At 39.2% G+C, this 21,646-nt stretch overlaps 1 protein-coding gene across 1 annotated transcript in view; it reads right to left on the bottom strand.

Moving 5' to 3' along the window:
* The window catches only part of tpo (thyroid peroxidase), a 29,345-nt gene that overhangs the window by 1,869 nt on the left and 5,830 nt on the right, over positions 1-21,646 (bottom strand). The window contains exons 6-12 of the mRNA XM_037796344.1: positions 21,188-21,388; positions 19,707-20,198; positions 7,850-8,108; positions 5,886-6,056; positions 3,817-4,054; positions 3,466-3,674; positions 3,169-3,342 (exon numbers count right to left, since the gene is read on the bottom strand). Coding sequence (XP_037652272.1) covers positions 3,169-3,342; positions 3,466-3,674; positions 3,817-4,054; positions 5,886-6,056; positions 7,850-8,108; positions 19,707-20,198; positions 21,188-21,388 — 1,744 coding nt within the window. The remainder of the gene's footprint in view (positions 1-3,168; positions 3,343-3,465; positions 3,675-3,816; positions 4,055-5,885; positions 6,057-7,849; positions 8,109-19,706; positions 20,199-21,187; positions 21,389-21,646) is intronic.

The raw sequence follows: 21,646 nt of genomic DNA, 5'->3' as shown, positions 1-21,646 counted from the left end.
CTTATATTTATCATTCTGAAATACTTCAGGTGTTTTTCTCCATCAAGGCGCAGTTCAGCAACAAGGTGGTGAAAAGCTCCAAGTTGCCTGAGATGTCGGAACATCAGCATTTATAATGTAAATTGCTGTCCCGCCCCAGATGTAAATTAAGTCGTTTTCGATAAAAGCCTCAACCTGGAATGCTGTAGAACAGGAACCCGAAACCCCCTGGAAATGTTGTTTAAAACTGTGCCAGTCAAAGTGAAGAGGGATTGCTGTAGGCTCTCTCTTACTACTAATGTATTTATTTATTTTTTTGTATTAATATATAGCCCACAGAAATCCCTCTTCACTGTCAATGAAGAGGGATTTATATATATATATATATATATATATATAGCCCATAGAAATCCCTCCTCACTGTCAGTGAAGAGGGATTTATATATATATCCCTCTTCACTGACAGAAAAGAGGGATTTATATGGGCTATATATTAATATTTATGTATGAATTTATTTGCTTGTTTTTAATAATATTTACAAATTACCACACAGTTCTTACCCTTTTTTGTCTTAAATAAATATAAATCACATTTATTATGAAGTTAAATGGCCATTAAAAGGCAAACTCTATGTAGAAAGAAAGGGCTGTCAGCAACAGCAAAAACACAGCTGACAGGTAGCTCCGAGACGCTCCCGAGACGTGGGTAACTCGCGTCTAGTGTGAACACCAGTGGCGGCTGGTGGATTTTTTTTTGGGTAGGGCCAATCAATTTCAACAAACATCCTAGTACGATTCAATGCAAAAAAAGGTATCAAAAAGCGCTACTAGTGCTTGGCTGTTCCATTGTCATGCCGTTAAAATGGGCTGTGAGAGAAGAGAAGTGGAGAGAAGCGAGAGACGAGAAGACAAGACCACGCGAGAACTGACATGAGCCCTGACGAGAACAGAGAGAGACACACGTGAACGTGCGCGCGCACACCATGGGCCAAATCAGTTTGGCCCTCCCGGAAGTCTTTTTTAAGGCGCTGATTGGATGAATTGTATGTCATTCATGCTTGTAATCATATATCTTTAATCAGTGATTGGCTGTACTGCTTATTAGACCCGCCTTCCTTGGGCCAAATCCATTTGGCCCCAGAAAGTGCACGTGCAGCAGAGCAGCTGAGAGGTGCACTAGCAGAGAGTTCAAGGAGGAAAGCAGATATTTGGCGCAGTTATCCTATTTTACAAATATTACGGGTATATTCCATAGGTCAAAAACACACATATTGACAATTTTTAGAATTTTTAGAATTTTTATAATTAATAATTTTATAATTTTTTTTTTTTTTTTTTAGTGGCTCAAGGTGGGTGGGGCCAGGCCCCGTGGCCCTCTATTGGCCGGCCGCCACTGGAACACCCTAGGTGGGCATGACGTGGCCATGACGTGACGCTGCCGTCAGGCGAGCCTGAAGCGCGCTGTGTGGCCCCAGCGTAAGATAGAGCTCACCTCTCTCCTATCTCCTTTGTCTCTCTGTCAAAGAAAAGTGAGGATTGCAGGTGTACATTACAAAGGGTGGAGCAAACAAATCACAGCTGAACAACTGAATGCTTTGTATGAAGCATGCACATGATGTTCCGAATGTGACGTTCAGAATGTTTAGGGGGAAAATTCCAGTGTGAATGCAAAGTAGCTATATGATGAGTTGGGATGAGAATGTGCTGGTGCTACGCATTAAGATGTTCGCTGTCGTTTGATTTATTGCATCGTATAACCCTGTATGTGGGGAGATTCAGTAACAGCAGAACAGTGAAACCTGCTCTACACAGTACATTGTTGATGACTTTCATGACTGACTTAGCATCTCATAATTGAGAGAAACCTTACACTGAATTATGAGAGATATGAGAATTTTCTCACTCAACGTTGTGAGATAAAATATCTTGTAATTTTGAGAAAAGAATAATTTAATTATCAGTGATAAGTGATCTGTCAAAATGGTGTTCATTATTGACCCATTCGATGGTTGGCGTTGCTGAGGAAGCCCTTGGATCCAAGTTAACCTCATGCCAGCTGTTGATAATAGCAACAGTTCAACAGGAAATCAACTTGGAGCCATTGATGGTGTTTGTTGTATAATTATCTACCGGAATAATCTGAGCAATCTCAAGTAGATCAAAAGCAGCAACAATTTGAGTGACTTCAGATACCCAATCATCACTGAGATATTAAAGATCTGCCTATATTTCTCAGTGACATCAATGACAATCAGTCATCAATAACAATGCCTTAGACCAGGGGGTAAGTACAAGCTCATCAAAGCAAGCAATCGAAATTGCTTGCTTTTCCTTTTCTTATCATTAGGCTATCATTGAAATATAACATGAAGTTAAATTTCATAGCAACATATTTTTTCTGCAGAATTATAGGAAGGTGTTCTCAGAAATATGTGAAATAATTTTGGAAACATTTTCTTAAAATTACAAGTTGTTTGGTCAAAAATATGAAATATGTCTCTTTAGTGAATGCAGTGCTTAGGTTTTGAAATTGATTGATGAATGTAATTTTTCCACATTCCCGCAAACACCCGAACACACCACTGAGAAAAAGTTTTCAAATCAGTCCCTGTTCCTAACTGCAATGTCACTCAATGATCAAACTTTCACAAATTCTGTTCACTGTGATATATTACCAAACTCAACAAAGACCCACATCTCTGCAGGGATTTATAGAATACTCTGACATAAATGGCTGCTTGACAGGTGGTTAAACTCATTCACAACCTGTTGTCTACATAGAAAATGAGTGGCATTCAAATGCTGCAGGTGGGACTTAAAAAATGCAGACTCTGACTCACTGGCAGATGGTTCAAAGCATAAATCAACCCTATCCCCAATATATTTCCTTTTGGACCATTTCTCCATTAGTACCAGCAGATAGCAGTAAAGCTCCAGTCAGACAAGAGCACTACAGTACTGCATGTCCAAGGATAGATACAGTATATGCTGGGTGATGTCTGTGGTTTATAATGTGTACCATGTGTATGGTTCAATATGCAGCAGTTCATACAATCAGGATAATACATATATTAACAGCTGACAGTGGAATCTCCCTTTTAATGTTAAACTAGTCCACATAGACAACATGAAATAGTCATCACAAACAAATGTCATGAAACAAATCCATGGCAAAAATAGTTCACGTACCTGTACATTGTGGGGGTTGATCACTCCATCGATTTCCCTCACAAACTATTGCAGCGGCACCCTTTAACTTGAAACCATGGTAACAGGAGTACAGAGCGACCAGTTTGCCATTTGTAGAGGACAAAATAAAATCCCCGTTCTTTATCTTTCTTGGAGTGCCACACTGTTCCACGTCTGGAATTGAGAGATAAATGTTTTTCATGTTAATGTGTAGAGGAACAATAAAACTCAAAGGAATTTGGATGATTTTTCAAATATCAGGATCAGGACTATAGCCCGACAGTTTCTCAAGCCCACCTCGGCTCTTCTCCTCTCTCCAAGCTTCCAAATTAATTGATGGCATATGATCACAAGGGACGTAATCGTAAGGGTAGTTCCCGAACTTGAAAGAATCAGGAGGGACTTCTCTTATGTCGCTGTTGTCACAGATGATCCGAGACAGAGAACCTTTTAAAAGCTCAGCCCTCTGTTGCTGGCTGAACATACCTTCAGCCTCCCACCAAAACCTGAAAAAATTTCAAATCAAACATTTCAATAACTAAATAAAGTCTTCAAAGTTGGACCAAGACATTTACTTTAAATCGTGCCATTGTGGTCCAAGGTGAGGTACATAATATTGATACATAAATCAAGCAAATATGAAAGTACCTATCGCCATCACGAAGTGCTTTCATCTGCTTTCCGATCAGGCAAGCAAAGAGGGGACCAGTTCTTGAGCCCGGCAACAAGTATTCAACCAGCCCTCCCAGCCATACGTCAATATTGTCAGGATGTTTGTAGATTTGGGCTATCTTCTCTGCGACCCTTGAGTTCCTCATAACCTCTTGGAAACCATCCAGTGTGTTAATACGCTCCAGTCCACAGAAGGCTCTCCAATCATTGTATCCTGAAAAGTAATTTCAGAACAATATAATTTAAAGGGACTGTTTGTACTTTTTAAGCGTATAAATGTACCGGGTCGGGACACATGCGCGCTCGCATATGTGCGTTCGCGTGTGGCCGCTGCCTCTCCTCCTCTGCCTGCTTGCCTTCACTCAGACAGCGCGTCTTTCTCGCTCAGCTCGCTGCACCTATAGACGTGAACGCGCTCACTACACACTGCAGAAGAGTTAGTAGCTCTGAGAATATCTAGTGAATGTACAGTGGACGTTTGTGCAGAAATAAATGCTGCAGCTCCTCCAGACCAACAGAGGTTTCCCGTGTCTTGTGAAGTGACGGAGCTCTGCAGAGAGACACGTTATCATCTCGTTACCGACCGGGTGCCAATGTCTCCTCTGCTCTCTCCGGCTGCGGGCGGAGAGAGCAGGGAGACACGCTGCAGAGCCCAGGCTGAGGCAGGAAAAGCCAACACTAGGATCATATCTAAATCATGTTCATGGAGAGACCTTGGTCTGGTCAGCTATCATTACTGCTAAGCAGGTGAAATATAGAGTTATATTGTGCTTTTAGCTGACGTGTGTCGTCTCACTGTTTTGAACGATGCTCGTTCAGGTATATTTAGAGCAAGCAAGCGCGAGCTCGACGCTGACTTTCGTTGATTTCACAGCCACAGGTGTCGCTTGTTAACAAGCATTTCTGAAGGTTACAAATAGTCCCTTTAATAGTATGCTCATTTGCATTTTTCTTTCTTGTTGAGAGTTAGACTAGAAGATTGATACAACTCTCATATCTCTAGAGTTAATAAAGGGTTAGCTTAACTTAGCTGGAAACAGGGGAAAACAGCTAGCTAACTATCCAAAGGTGAAAAAACTTCCTACCAGAACCTCTAAAGTTCACTAATTAACACGCTATATCTCGTTTCTTTAACCTGTACAAATGACTAGAATAAAATATATAATAAAATAAGCATTCAAACGACAAGTTGTTTTCAGAAAGGATTATGCGCTCGACTAATTCTTGGCTAGCACAGCAGCCTGGTCTCACCAAATGGCGTATAAATAACACGGCAATTTCTTAAGCAATTTCGCGTGTTATTACTATTCATTTTTTGTTTTTTGCGTGTCATTTCACGCTCAGAGCAAGTGTTCCGGAAGTCAGGTGACGTAGTATAAAGAGCGAGAAAGTCTGCATAGGGAGGACGATGGGGTGGATGGACGGGCCAAACAAACACATAACTTTCACTCAGGAGACCGCTATTCATGTCCTGTGTGAAATCAAAAGTCTAGCGTTGACTTCTTAAGTTATATACAGAACTTAATTTACGTACAAACGTCCTTATTTTAACTCAAACCATGATCTTTTCCTAAACCTAATCAAGTATTTTTGTTGCCTAAACATAACCAAGTAGTTTTGTTTGAATTCACAACATTAACCACGCATTTAATGCGACCCTGCGTCCGTATGTGACGAGTTGGGAATGAGAACAACGTTAAATGGCACGCGAAAAGCTTAAAATGTGTGACATGACAAGCGAAATGTCCTTAAAAGTGGCTCATCAATATCGATGCAGCAGAATCATGGATAACTTATTTTTTTATTCAATGCATTCTTCTTCCTTGTCAAAACCTGGTGCCTACATTGAATTACAATATAATGAAAGGTTATTATGGAATTTAACCATTCTGCACCAAACATTCTGTCTACATGAGTGAGTTGACAAAGGAAAGACCAAGGGAACTGTTTTTTAAACTTTTAGGATTAAACAGGGAATTGATTGTTGATTGTCACTCTGATTTGTCAGGCTTATCTGCATAACACTGACTCAGCCCAGCACTTACCTGGGAGAGCATGATCTCGTCCTCTCTGCAGGTTCAGTGAAGCCAGGTCCATGAACTGTGGCTCTTTTAAAACGATCAGCCTCTCCGTTAACTCCTCTGTCAACAGCATGTTTGTGCTAATAGCTGATGCTGCAGTTCCCAATGCACCTCTCAGGGTTGGTTCAATTCCACCTAGACACAAAAACAGCATTGCTTATTTTTTTCGTAGTCAATATAAGATACAGGTTTATTTCTGTCTGATGCAGGAATACTCTAGTGCACAAAACAAGATAGCATAACAAGATTCCTGTTAACATTTAATAATTTAACAGAATGCTCACCTTTACTTTGCCTGTAATCCCTTATCCCAAGCAGACAGGGAAAACTGAATACTATATATATATATATGGTTGAGGTGAGTACATTTTTTTCTGAATGGTTTGCTTTCTTTATACTGTTCAAAAAACAGGTTTGTATATCACTCCTAAGCTTGGATTTTCTGCTTCCCCTGGGCTCACCGGTGTCCAAACAATTTTATTTGAGCAAACGGGATGAATGGACTGTTGGGGATGAATACTCTGTTTATCATAACAACACACAGTTTCATAAAAGGAATAGACTTGTGCTCGGTGGTACGGCTACTGAACACATCCCTCTGTATCTTTACAGCAAGGTAAAAACTTCAGACACTGGAGGTTGGCAAAAAAAAACGGTTAAATGGTGTTAAAAAATACTATTAGGGCAGTCAATCAATTAAAATATTTCATTGCAATTAATCACATGATTGTTCATAGTTAATCATGATTAATCGCAAATTAATCGCACATTTCTAATCTGTTCAAAATGTACCTTAAAGGGAGATTTATTAAGTTTTTAAAAGGCTTACCAATATGCTTGCTTTATGCAAATGTACGTATATATTTATTATTGGAAATCAATTAATAACACAAAAAAATTACAATATTGTCCAGAAACCCTCACAGGTACTGCATTTAGCATAAAATATGCTGACTTGACTGACTATGACTATGCTGACTTGCCCCAAACTGCATGTGATTATCATAAAACGGCCATGTCTGTAAAGGGGAGACTCGTGGGTACCCATAGAACCCATTTTCATTCACATACCTTGAGGTCAGAGCTCAAGGGACCCCTTTGAAAATGGCCATGCCATGTTTTTCCAAGTTTGGAGCGTTATCTAACCTCCTTTACAACAAACTATAGTATGACATCCACTCTAGCTTTAAAACTGAGCCTGCTACAACCCTCGCAAGTTCCGTTAATGCATTAAATAGATATACTATACTACTAAATTCTGCACATACAGTAGGCTACATCATTTTGCACAGTGAACCTCAAACATCCTTCAGTGAAATAACAATAAGCAAGAAACTTGCTGGAGGTGGAAGGTTATTTGGGAAGCTTTTAGATGTTTGCATTGATAGCCACAATATAAGTTGTTTTGCTGCATCTCTGCAGCAGAGGTGGCGAGTGGTTTGGTTACAAAAACGAGAAATAAAATTGAAAAATACCAAAGTTTGCTTTTGATTTGTTAGCTATAAGTACGCCTTTAACTGTACATCTCCTGTATATGACAGAAGAACAAGTAGTACTATCTAACACATAAGTATGAAATAAGTAATGAATAAGTAATGAACTGATATTTAATGGAAAAGTTCCCTGCAGTGTGTCAAATGGATTATTGCACCTTGTGCAACGAGTCTCCTGGGACTATAGGGGCACACTGGATATGTCATGTACTAGATATATGACACACAGTTTTCATTCTCTAGATAACTATAGATGTCTATTCAGTGGTCTAACATACAGGAGTCTCTTGAATTGCATGCAAGTAATTATTACACCAAGACAGACATTCATACCGAACAAAGTCATGCTGAAGCTGACCTAAATAGAGTATTGTTTAGTGTGCTTGCAGGAGACATTATTAGTTCCAATAGGCAGCTCCATAAGAGTGTACTGACCTTCTTTGACTATTCTCCATGGACTGAAGAATGTGTTGAACAGTCTCAAGTGGGGGAAGTGCTCATGCTTCTGGAAGCTCTCGTTCAGTCTCGAGAGGATCGGAGGGATGGTGGCGTGGCCGAACCTGAATGCAGCGGTGGCAAACACATTGGAGGCTGAGGGGTCTGTGGTGGGATCATATCCCTCATAGGGTCCGATGTAATGATCAAAAGCCTCCTGGCCGATGATTTTTGGAACGTAATCTCTCATGGTTATGATCTGGGAGTCAGAAAAGAGAAGGAGCAAAAAGAATCTCTTAGATAGTCATGAAAGAAAATCTCAAATGTAAGGATTACGTGCGTCACAAGCATGCCACGAAGCCACAAGAGATTGAATAAGAACGTAAGAGATTACGACGACATATTTGGACACTTGGAAATTATTAACGATATATGTGTATGCATCGAGCTAAAAGGAATTCCCATAGGTCTTCCAGTGAGATGAGTGTTTCAGTAATATCCCGAGCTCGGACAAATGATTGCACATTTGTTCCCTCACAGTTAACCGCAGAGAATTTCATCTGTCCTCATCACTATTTATAAAGGCCTCAGTTCACCACCTGAATCTTAACACATATCACACAAATGCATACCCATGCATGCACTCACACAGGCACACATTAGAGGGATCACATGTGGCTTCCTCGTTTTCGATGCAAAACGGAGCATTGGAACCATCGACGTTTAACTTTTTTGTTGCATCGATGATACTAATGTAACAACATCTGCCTTTAAGTGTAAAGACAGTCTGTTTAAGATGAACTTGTTAAGGCAAGAATGATGGCGTAGACTGGATAATTTAACTTCATTAGCTGAATCGACTCACTGAAGAGCAAGAGTCTCTAAAAAAGGGTTTGAGGGCTGACTTCAACCTTTACACTTAACAATTGAAAAACACTCACATTAAAATATAATACTCTAATGTGAGTTTATTATGTATTAGTGGAATGCAAGCAGCATTCTGCATAAATCGAAGCTGAGCCACAACATATCAACTGTGACAAGAAAACACAGCTTAGACTGACTCAGTCCTAAACCGCAGTCCTGGAGATAATCCTGGTCCCATTTGAGGAGCAGTCACCAGGCTGCAACGTCAGTCTTTCTGAGATGAGCAGTCTTTCTCTTCACGACTTAAAGTTAGGGGAACAGTCATCCATGCAGTGGTGGAGAGTAGCAAAGTGCATTTACTCAAATACTGTACTTAAAGGAACAGTGTGTAACATTTTGGGGGGATCTATGAGCAGAAATGGAATATAATATTCGTAACTATCGATTACAATATTTAATCGTGATTAATCCCATGACTGTCCATAGTTCATCGGGGTTGATCTCAAATTAATTGCACCGTTTTTATCTGTTCAAAATGTACCTTAAAGGGAGATTTGTCAAGTATTTAATACTTTTATCAACCTGGGAGTGGGGCAGATATGCTTCCTTTATGCAAATGTGTGTATATATTTATTACTGGAAATCGATTAATAACACAAAACAATGACAACTATTATCCAGAAACCCTCACAGGTACTGCATTTAGCATAAAGGAGGTCAGAGGTCAAGGGATTCCTTTGAAAATGGCCATGACGGTTTTTCTTTACCAAAATTAAGAGCAAATTTGGAGCATTATTTAGCCTCCTTCGCGACAAGCTAGTATGACATGGTAGCAATGGATTCCTTAGGTTTTTCTATTTTCATTTGATACCAATATCTTCACTTTAGCTTTAAAAGTGAGCCAGCTACAACCTAAAAATCGCAAATTGCGTTAATGCGTTACTTTGACAGCCCTAATAACTATGTTTTCATTAGTGAATAATCACCTGAAACTAAGCATCATTGTGTTTTTGTTAGCTTACAATGAGTCCTTCATATCTACATAGGGAGCAGGTCCTCTTCACAGAGTCCACCATGTTTCTACAGTAGCCCAGAACGGACAAACCAAACACTGGCTCTATAGAAAGCCTTTCGTGTTTTTACGTTACCTGAAGGCCACCGTAGTTCTCCGACACGCTTGTGAAACTGCGATAACGTTATTTGCAGAATGCAAAACCGTGGTACCGCCAGCCGATGTCTGACTTCCGTTGCTCCTGAAGTAGTGTTATTATGGTAAGGATGGCCTCTGAGTGATGCAAAAGGGGTTACCACGGTTTTGCACTCAGCGGCTCACGGTACCGCAGTCTTGGAAAGGGATGAATGAGTGGAGGGGTACTGAACACCACTAGATGCCGCCAAATCCTACACGCTGTACTTTAAAGTAAAATGTTGATGTGCTTGTACTTTACTTGAGTATATTACTGTAATAGTATGCTGCTTCAGTTGGAAGCTTCAGTTTACAAAAATGTCAAGTCTAGTTAGGGCTGTTTGTTACATCGCAGATGAGTTGATAGCTGTTCCAACAAAGAGTGATTTCCCCTCTGGCCAAAGAGGGAAAATGTTCTATATTTCACAAAAACAACAAAAAAGGGAAAAGTCCAAAATGTCATTACAAATGTATACTGTATCAGAACTTAGTTTTTTCAATGATCATTTATCTTGTTACCCTTTGGCGGGGCCCGACCTCTGGGTTGGGAAGCACTGGAATAAACTGCCTCGAGCAGCTACAAAAGTTAAATGCTGCATCAGTAACAATCTAATAATGTGAATGTGATATATAGTAATATATCAGTTTCTGGGGCAATCTTTCTGCATATTTAGTACTTTTACTTTTCAAAGCTTGGGTTGATAATTTTGAGAAACAGGCTTACAGTCCTGGGAGAGCCACATATACCGGATTTTTGTTCTCTTTTTGTCAGAGTATTTAATTTATTGATTGATGTTGGGATGCATTTCAATTCATTAGCAACCCTAGCTTTAATAACACTTCTTTACTTTTAGTTAGGTAGGATTTTGTAGATGCTTTTAATGTGGCATTTTTAGATTGTTGTATTGTTACTTTTATTTATGTAAAGGATCTCAATACTTACTACAATAATTACTTGCATGACACGCATGTACACACATTTTAACCCGTTGACTACAAATCCAATATAGTCTACATTTATGGTAACCATTTTATAAAGTGGAACACAGTGGAAATCTTTTAGAGTGATGTAAACCTTCCTTCTAGTTTCTCTTCATTTTAGCTACAATATAAAACAGACTCGTAGTTACAAGCCAGGACTATGTGACAACAAGATTTGATGATCAGCTGTCAAACACCAAACTTTCTAATGGGGGCACTCCACCAATTTTACACATTAATTCAGTTTACTCATCATAAGGGAGTGCTACTCAACCTGCGAAAACATTTGTATGTCTTGTATGTCTCTTAGTTAATGGACTGAAACACTCCAAACAGAGCAGATTTAAACTGTTAAAGCTCTTTACAATTCTCCTGATGCTGTGTCCAGACCACTTAAAAACTAAATAAAACATAATGATATCATCCCCCTACACAACACACTGGATAAGCAACAGCCTTGACTGCTGTGCACTAAGGTTGAAATGCAAGTCAGAATGAAACCAGATGCTGTTAGTTGATCTATTTCCTGTTTCCTGCAAATAATAGGCTTTCACTGTGTATTGAAATGGCTTCTGACCTTTCCATTTTTTTCGCCAAGCCATGTAGAGCACACATTCGCCCACTGTTTTCAAGTGACTGCCCACGGACAGTCAGTTGGAAAGAAAGTATGAATAGTTTCACCTGCCTGCCTTCCTCTCTGACTGGGCAGGAGGACTTTTTATACACAGGAAATAGATAATGATTCAAATAATAACAGAAAGCTTCTTGCTGACACGAAAGTGGACCCATAGTGCTATTCAGGTGGAAATTTTTACATAAAGTACAAAACAAGCACTAATAGACTAAAATGTTTCCTTACAGTAACCTATTTAAAGCAGCAGTAGGAAAGATTGGAGCAAATATGATTAAAAAAAAAGTTATTTTTATAAAAGGGTCGCTATATCCTGACAGTAGTGCAGGTAATCTGAAAGAAATCATGTGTCTCTGTGTCCTCAGGTGCTCCTTATAGCATCTGCAAGATTTCACAGACTGGAGGAAAACAACCAATCAGAGCCAAGCTGGAGCCTTTTTCGTCTATGAGCAGCTGTCAATCACTCGCAAACTCCGATCAGACGGTCAAACTATTAAGCGCTGATCAAATGTGAATTCAGATTTTTTTACCGTAATGCCTATTTCTCACTTCAAATGTTTTCAGAAACATCTTGTAGTGTACTGTTTAGCTGTAAAATGAGAAAGTCTGTGACCCAGCCGCCATGTTGAGATTAGTTGAGGAAATACAAAGCACCGCCCACCAGTCGGAGCAAACTTTCTCATTTTACAGTTAAACAGTACACTACAAGATGTTTCTGGAAACATTTTACATAAGAAATAGGCATTACAGTAACAGAATATGAATTCATATATGACTAGCGCTGCCTAGATTGACGGAGTTTGCGAGTGATTGACAGCTGCCGCCATTGCATTCACAGCCAATAGGAGCGCTCTCTCTGAAATGACCTGTGATTGGCCAAAGTCTCCCATCAAGGGCTACATTTTTTAAGCCTGAAAACAGAGCCATGAGGAGGTGAAGACCAGTTTTCGCTCAGAATACTTGAATTACAATATGCTGAAAGGTTGTAATGGAATTTTTGCCCAACTATGCCAAAAACATTCTGCCTACTTCCATTTTAAGTGCATTTAAACAAAGCAGCTGTCTCTTTGTAAATTATGCCATATCCAATCATAAAAGCAACACAACGTGATATTTAGATGTTACTGTTTGACAATGTGACAAGAAAGCAAAATATCTGTATTACCATGTGGATAAATGAGATTGTAATTTTTTTCTATAGTACAATATATCTCGCATTCCAAGCAGAAGGGAAGGGAATATCAACCACTACATTCTTGCAAAAGCAGAAGGTGTCTGACATAGACACACAGTAAACAGTTAAAGTTGTGTCTGACATACACAGTAGCAAATTTAAAAAACAGGTACACATTCACTGGCATCCACCTCATAGCACCAGCTTGAAAACACTTTAACAGTTATGTTTCATTTCCTGCCTAATTGCACACTACCCTTGGCCTGGAAGTGGGGTTTTTTGTAAGTAATTACTGCCATAGCACATCTTTTAATGCATTAAAGCAGTACTTTTGCGGTGACTTGTCAAGAATAATGCTGTATGAAAACAGCATCCTACATTACACTCGCCCTGCGTGAGCTTGTTTGCTGGGAACAGCTGCCGGAGGATTTAAATGGGGGGCTTGGTGAGAGCTGTTGGGATTCAACCATATGGACCGACAAGCCACAACAATGAGCTGGAAGCTGCTGAGAGCTGTACAGGGCTGCAGAGTTGGATGTTTTCTTTCTAAGTGGGATTGGATAACTAGCAAACTTTTCTCATTACAGGCAGACATTTCAACATTAATATTAAAATATAACACAACTACGCTGCATTAGGCATTCATTTAAGCTATAACCATCTAATATACATCTAATATTTTGTTATGTTATGAAGAGCAATAAACTCCTCCACTACTGTTAATTCATAAACATGAGAAGGCTTTCTGATTGGCGCCCACTATCAATGGTATAGTTAGATTATACTAGGCATGCTGTTATCATAAATGGTGGTTTGGCTTTGTGGGTGACCACCATGTATGCCAAGTTAAACTATGCAGGTTGTTATTCCAGCCATATACAGGCAGGTTATTACAGTGATTAATTAGTAGAGCTGCAGAAGAGATGCTGTTCCACTAATGAGTTACCTGGTTTAATGTTGAGTTAGAATGAAATTTTACATATTTTGGCACTGTTTTTGCCACATGGTTTTATGTACATACCACTGGGCAAAAACCGGGTCTGAAAAGTCAAGCCAATGCGGAAGTTCCTTAAACTTGCATTCTTTCTAATAGCCAGCAGGGGGGAGACTCCTCTTATAGCAAAAAGTCAGATTCTACAGAAGTAAACATGAGTTTATGGTCTCAATCGCTAGTTTCAAGTCTTCTTCAATACAGCGTGATGTTCATTTAGTAAATTATGGTCCCATTTAGAGTCAAATAGACCATAAAGCAGGGTATGCCAAAATGGCGAACTCAAGGCTTCAAAACGGCAGTCCACAATCTAATGGGTGACATCATGGTGACTTGTATATTAAAGCTAAAATTATATGATTTCATATTATCCTTCATATTATCATTTTAGTTTAAAAAAAAAAAAAAGCATATACTTGTCCCAAAAGATAAAGAAGGGCAAGAAGTGCAGACGCAAAAATAATGCCTGCTTGTAGTTTAATCATAAAATACCATGTATCACATTACCACAGCTTAGTGGGGCAAAAAACATGATAACATTCTTTTGCTTCTCTAAATGATTTTGTTGTTCTAAGCAGCTAAACAAAGAGTCCTCAAACTTATTGAGCTAACTCGTCCGAAGCTGTAAATCAAATAGTAAGGCTAAAGGCAAGGCCGTTTACTGTGTTATGCTCATTTTATCATCACATAATGGAATTTACTTAATCATTTTACATATAACATTAATGGATCTAATTCCACACAAGCTGTATTCTCTACACATCCCAATTTACAGTAGTCTGACATGCGGTTTCATTATTATTTCTCTAACTCTATATCTCCAGTACGCCTTTTTTATGACCTTTCCTGTGTTACAGTATCATTGCGTGCCAGAACAATGAAATTTGCATGCCATGCACAGCCATAAAGGGCAGGGCACTGTTCTGTATCTGACCCTGACCTATATATATATACAGAGTGGAGGGGGAAGACTAAGAGGCAATAGTGTAACAAAATGGAAGATGTGATTATGAAAAGAACACAGAGCTTTAGTGCTTCTTTAATTCTTCATCTCAGCTTTAAGATTTTTTTTTTTTTTCTCTATGAAAAAAATCGATAATGTTACAGTCTGCTGGTTTGCAGGCTGGTAAGACCAGATAGTGCCTCACATTTCACTTCACTTCCAGTACAGGGGATTTTTCCAAGCTGGTCATGGTTACAGCTACAGTATGTAAATCCTCTACCTGCCTTTTATACTTCATCCTCAAAAATTATTTAAAGAACCCATCCACCTCGGACCCATCTCTTTTTAATACTGTAAATCTCTTTTCTCTGTCATCGTCCCTGAGTCACCTGAAAATAGCAGCTGTTAATCCGCCGCTGTGGTCAAATGTCAGCCCCCGAATACTGACAGATTACAGACTATTTTTCCCTCTGCTCAGAAATGCGTCAGAAACTTTACAGCCTAGCACCAGGTTCCACTCCTCTCCTTCGCTAGAAGCAATGAATCATTTCAATTCAAAAATATTTTGGTTAATTATTTTTTCATGTAGAATAAATAGTATGTACCCAGCATTTCCTTCACCTTTAATAATGATCCCAGCTAATAGAAATAGCTGCTATCATCCTGCCTACCATGCATCGCTGTTGACAACTACAAAAAGGTAACCGCAGCAACAAAACCGCACTTTCTACATTACAAACTAAACACACACAGACAATAGAGAAATGAGACTGAGACTCAGTCATGAGACTGTTATCATAACTTGTCAATCATTTGACACATTTTTTCCGCTTGGCTCTGATGGATGAATGCCTGCTATGAAGAGCCTCGTGTCATCCATCAACAGAAACGGTGTCTAGGGTTTGCACTGAGCCAATCAGAACCACATTAGCTGCACTTTGGTTCAAATGGATATCAGCTAAGAAGAAGACACCATTCGAATCATAGACTGTACATAAGAAGTGTATGTAGTCACTGCAATGTCACCCATTGGTTTGTGGACTGCCATTTTGAAGCCCTTGAGATTGGCATTTTGTTTTTTCGCAACCAGAAGTGACACGAGAGGGTGGGGCTAAGTACAACCAAACGCTAAGTAAGACATTTTCAAGCAACCAAAAAGGTTATAATTAACTTTGATTAACTGAAAACAAACTGTGGAAGGGTTGAAGTTCTAACACAAAAACACGGACAACTCCCAAACCGGATAACTCCGTGGTAGTAACCTGTCAATCACAAGGTAGCCACGCCCTAAAGCATACCCTGCTTTATGGTCTATTTGACTCTCAATGGGACCATAATTTACTAAATGAACATCATGCTGTATTGAAGAAGACTTGAAACTAGCGATTGAGACCATAAACACATGTTTACAATGTTTACTGAGTTAATAAATCAAGTCAGAAGTAGGGTCACTTTCTCATCTATCCAATCATGTACGCTCCCCCTAACTATCCAGAGGCGGAGATTATAAATCCAAGCTGAAATAGCCTATAGTTCTTCCATGCATCCACTTCACTCTCACGTCATATGATTGGCCTAAGATGCAAGAAGAACAACCGATTTCCGAATTTCCGAACTCAGCTTTCTCTGTCAATATAGCACACACAGGAATTTATTGCTTCAATCGACTACATTTACCATCAGCACTGATTTGACATCCACATAAAAGATGGTTCATTTTCCCTTTAATGTAAAAATATCGATTACAGCTGCTTTAAACAATAATGGGCTCACTGAGGAAAAGTTGGAAGCCAACTTTGCCTCCAAGTTTGGAAACTACAGCATCACCACTCAGGTGATTTGTAAAAGATCCTTCTGAGAGTTTGCAATGACAGCAAAGCAGTGGATTCATCGGCCTGCTGATTCTTACAGTCGTCAGCTCTAAGGGTTTTTCCCATATACAGTACAAGCAGTTTTTCACTACTATCTTTATCATGCCTTGCTCAACTGACATGGGAATTCTTATACATACATGTTACTAAAACTAGCAGCCATTCCTCATTCACTATAGCCAGCATATTTATCAGTGTGTCAGTTTGTTACACTGAAAGCTTACAAGTGCAGCTTTGCAACATCTAGACAACATATTTTACATCCGATAGCAAAGATCTGAGGTTCAAAGTTCTTGACCTTGGAAACAGTTGAGAAACAATGCAATCCATCAACCCAGTCTCATAGGAAGGCATAAATATAGGTATAAATACCACGACATTACATAGACATTACGCGTGTCATGAATACACATTTTAGCTTTCTCGTGTGTCATTTGTACGCCACGCAAACGTCTGCGGTTTTGGCAAGAAAACTACTTAGTTAGGGTAAGGGACAACATGATGTTTGGGCTTAAAATAAGTAAATGAACTAAGTTAAACACGTATGGAAACAACTACGGAAAACATGACACAAACGTCAACAAAAAACAAGTGACAGTCGTCACGGGACAAATGTCGCTAACGTAACTTACAAAACAAAACACCTGTCAACAAAGGTCTCGAACACGGGTCTCCTGGTTAAAAGTCTTGCTTTTTAGACTACATTTTAACTCTCACTGTAGCATTTATACGCGGATGTGTTTACATTGCGGTCAGTACAGGATACATGGTGTACAAATGGCACGTGTAAATCAAGAAAGGCGTACTCATTGCACGCTAAACGTCTTGTGCATTATTGTGGCATTTATACGCCTTTTCGTGCAAATGAACCATTCAGTAGCTGCTCTAGAGCTTTTGATCATATCATATGATCTTCCTCAGTAGATGATCAGTTGTCACGGAATAGTAGATAGCTAAATTTCCATTTTTCCATGAGCACTTTAAGTACTTCTTCTCGTCCATGTTGGCTCAAAAGCTGAGGTTCAAATCTACTCTTCTACAACAACTTGACAAACTCCATCTGCTGATGAAGAGTATGCGATATGATCAAAAGCTCCAGAACAGCTACTAAATGGATGTTGTGGTTAGACTGTTTTCAGATATGCAATTTGTGGAATGGCTCATCTCGTGCTCCTTTAATTGAATGTAGTTGCTGTCATTTGAATTTGTGACTGATTTTGTTATTCATTATTACAGCATTATTCATCCCAAATGGCTTAAATCAGACGTTAACACATCTTCAAACAGAAGCTCTCGCAAAAACTGCAGAAAGTAACTGAGACAAAGATGCTCTTCTGACTTAATGTACTGAGGCTAAACCAAATATAGAGAATTTTCATATGCGTTTTCCTTTTGAATTTTCCTTTAAATGTTTATATAATGTTCTGGGGATGTAATGTGTTAAGTACCTGACCCCTATTCAAAACTGGGTGGATAGCAGGCTTTATAAATTCAACGCATATCAGCACATTGATTTAAAGCTTTATTTCATCACTGTGCAGTTTCGAATCACAGCAATAAATGTAAGAGTTCTTTCCACAGAAGTTCCAAGGCTCATTTTTCTCTGCACTGTGAACACTGTAATGACCCTAAGTCACGACTCACTTCATAAGAGAAATAAGCTCTTGTTTTCTTCGTCAACAACAGTCCTCACTACATCTTTCATATCAGTTTGCCCTTCTTTAATAACACATAACTGCAACATGCTCATTTTTCAAGATGGAAAAACAGACAAAAAATGTTTTTTCTCTGACAATCTCAGGTAATTAGTTCACTGTATAAAAGCACTAACAGCACTCACCTTAAACCTGACAAATTGAAATACGGCAGAGAGGCTGTTTCACAACAACTGAAGGCTAAGCAAAAGGCACTTTTGAAAAGTAATTTTCGCACTTAATGAAATAGAGAGAGGAAGTCCCACCCCTTCCGGTGGACCACCGTGGGACCTTTTTTTCAGAAAAAACACGAATGGTAGTTAAAGGCAAATATTTTTTTGATCCCGTTTGAATTGCGCCATGAATCACACATATGATGTTTGTCAATTTAAAACATAATTTTGCAAGTCAAAAAAAGTTGCAGTTTGTTGTAAAACTGTTGAAGTATAAGAAGAAAATACGTATTTAGAAAGACTACACACCCAAAAGTCTCGTAAGTAACGTCTGTCTCGCTGAAGAGAGTGTTTCGTACTTGGATTTATTCACACGATCAATGGTTCTCGCTCATTCTTTCGCTTCCTGGCTGATAAAAAGACCAGGAGTCGCTGGACAAAACACATCAGGGAAGATAACATTTCATTTGTGCCTGGAACATAGTTAAGCCCTCTAGCTAGCTAATGTTGGTGACGTATATTGCGCGAGACGAGAGATGTAGTTCACTGAGTGGTTTGACACAAAACTAAATAATGCTACGACAAACCTATGACAAACTGCTACTTTCTTGACTTGCAAAATTATGTTTTAAATTGACAAACATCATATGTGTATGTCATGGCTCTATTCAAATGGGATCAAAACATTATTTGTCTCTCACCGTTGACTACCGTCCATATTTGTTTTCTAAATAAAGTCCCATGGTGGTCCACTGGAAGGGGAGGGACTTCGCCTCTCTATGTCTAATTTTCTTTTAAAGGTGCAGCATGTCTGATTTGGCGGCATCTAATTGTGTGGTTGCAGATTGCAACCAACTGAAACTTCTCCCGTGTGGTAAGCGTGTAAGAGAACTACAGTGGCCGACGCAAAAACTTGAATGGCCCTATCTAAAAAAGTGTTTGATTTGTCCGTTCTGGGCTACTGTAGAAACACGGTGGCCAGCTCTGTGAAGAGGACCCACTCCATATGTAGATAGAAATGGCTCATTCTAAGTTAACAAAAACTTGATATGTATTTTCAGGTGATTATGTACTAATGAAATCATACTTATTAATATAATATGATGCTATAAATAATATATTAATAAAATGCTACACACTGTTCCTTTAAATGTGTTAACGTGTTAACATTTTTGACAACTTTTCAAACATTTATAAACAAAATGATTAATTAAGTAAATCATTTACAGATTAATAGATAATGAAAATAATGTATAGTCGCTGCCCAAATGATGTCAGCATGTTTCTGTTAAATCAGCTTACAGAGGTTTTTATTTTGGCATGCTGAAACAATTTTAGTCACATACCTGATGCAGAGCTCCGATAATCTTGCGAGTTTCTTGGTAAATAGTCTCCGGGCTCCAGTGACCGTTGATGCGTTTCAGTGCCTCTGCAATCCGATTGTGTTCCCTCAGCCACACTGTATGCAAACCGATCAGGTTCAGACCCTCATTAATCCGACTGTCTCCAGCTTTGAAACACTCCACTCTCTCCATGTGCGGGTTCTGTAAGCAGGCTGATGGCAGAGTGGATACGAATGGAGGGTAGGGTCTTCCTTTGGGATCCCTGAATAGGTCGTTGACAGCAAGTTTCCCGTTGAGGCCAGCGAGGTCACGGAGGGAGCTCTCCAGCCTCGGAGTGTGGCCGTACACAACCGAAGCATCCATGAACGATGTGATGCCGTTCATCTGTTGTCGCTGCAGGGCTTGTCGAATATCAGACCCAAAATTGACATAGCAGGCCGGTTTGGAGCGATGAAAAGGCATGCAGCCTTGTGCACCAGTTTTAATATCATCTGTCTGTGGAGAACACAAACGTAATTATTACAAGCTGCTTCAATAGCATCTTTAACTTCTTCTGATCCATCTATCAAATGTATTGGTTTTGTGATTGTAGAATTTTAAAAGAATAGTTTGACGTTTTGGTTATTTGATTTGTTGCCAAGCTGAGGAGACTGACTCCATTTTAATACATGAGTGGTATCGAATTTCTCAACAAGAAAGCAAATAAGCCTACTTCCTGCAAGGTGGAACTATTCCTTTAGTGGTTCCCAACCTATTTTACTTGAAGCCCCCTCTACTTATGTCTAAGAAAGGCTGACGACCTCACCCTAAAAAAAAATCACAAAACCTCAAACAAAATCCTCAATTTGAATAAGTTGATTCAGAGTATTAAATGAGTTCATCTTTTTTTATTAAATCAATTGTCTTTCTTGAATTTAACTCATCGATTTCGTCAACATAAATAAAGTGATGACGTCTTGACGGATTCACCAAGCGAATGCAGATACATAATAGGTACTTTTAATTTTGAAAAGCCTTAATTCATTTACGATAATGGTGTTAAAGCCGAAATTGATTTTTAGTTATTGTGGTTAAATAATTGCAATTTATGGTGCTGTTAGGTTGTTGCTAGACCGCCCAGTTAATACAGGCGGGTTCCCCCTTTGTGTGTGTGAAGCGGGAGGGCAAATGAGTGAAAATGTTGTTATTGAAAGGCTAAACGCCAACAAATAAGGATTGAAGCTGAATATTTTGTTTGATTTCAAATAGTTTTATATCCAGACTTTTGTATAAATTATACAGTGAGTGTGTTATTATGATTTTAGTTATACATGAGCAAATACAATTTTGACTGCATGGTGAACCCCCTGTGATCTTTGGCGTTGCCCTGATGGGGGCCCTGACCCGAGGTTGGGAACCACTGCTTTAAAATACAGGATTGTAACAAGAGAGCAAGCAAGATATAGTACGGGACAGCAAAATGTCCAAAGACTGTTTTAGTTTACCTCAATGGGAAAGCATGGATGCACATTTTGACATGTGTTCGAACAATCCGCCCCAGTCCAAGAACCATCATTGCTATTGCTTTGAGGGGTAGAGGTTATGTCATGGTCGGTGTACTGGCCCCACTCCATCAGCATGTGAGAATAGACGTCATCTGACTGTTTAGTAGAGCTCCTCACTATTTTCTTGCTGACTTCCCATGGCTGTTAACACAGTATGATTTGTTATTTTGGATGACAGTGAGCACAACTTTTTACAGTGTGTAATTGCATTTTTCCCCCAGCCATCTCTGCAGTGACTTTCCATTTATCAGTCAGTGTTTTTATTATCTCATCATTAACGGAAATGAACATATTTTCTGGGGAAGGCCTATCGTGTCCCAGTCAGGGTTTATGATTGATAGCATTCTTGTTTGTGTGAACTAGTTCATTCTTTAATTTATTAAGTCGTGTTATAAATGG

This window comes from Sebastes umbrosus, chromosome 16, assembly GCF_015220745.1.
Source record: "Sebastes umbrosus isolate fSebUmb1 chromosome 16, fSebUmb1.pri, whole genome shotgun sequence".
Taxonomy (NCBI): Eukaryota; Metazoa; Chordata; class Actinopteri; order Perciformes; family Sebastidae; genus Sebastes; species Sebastes umbrosus.
The sequence above is the reverse complement of the archived record's forward strand: the minus strand, read 5'-3'. Positions and strand labels throughout refer to the sequence as shown.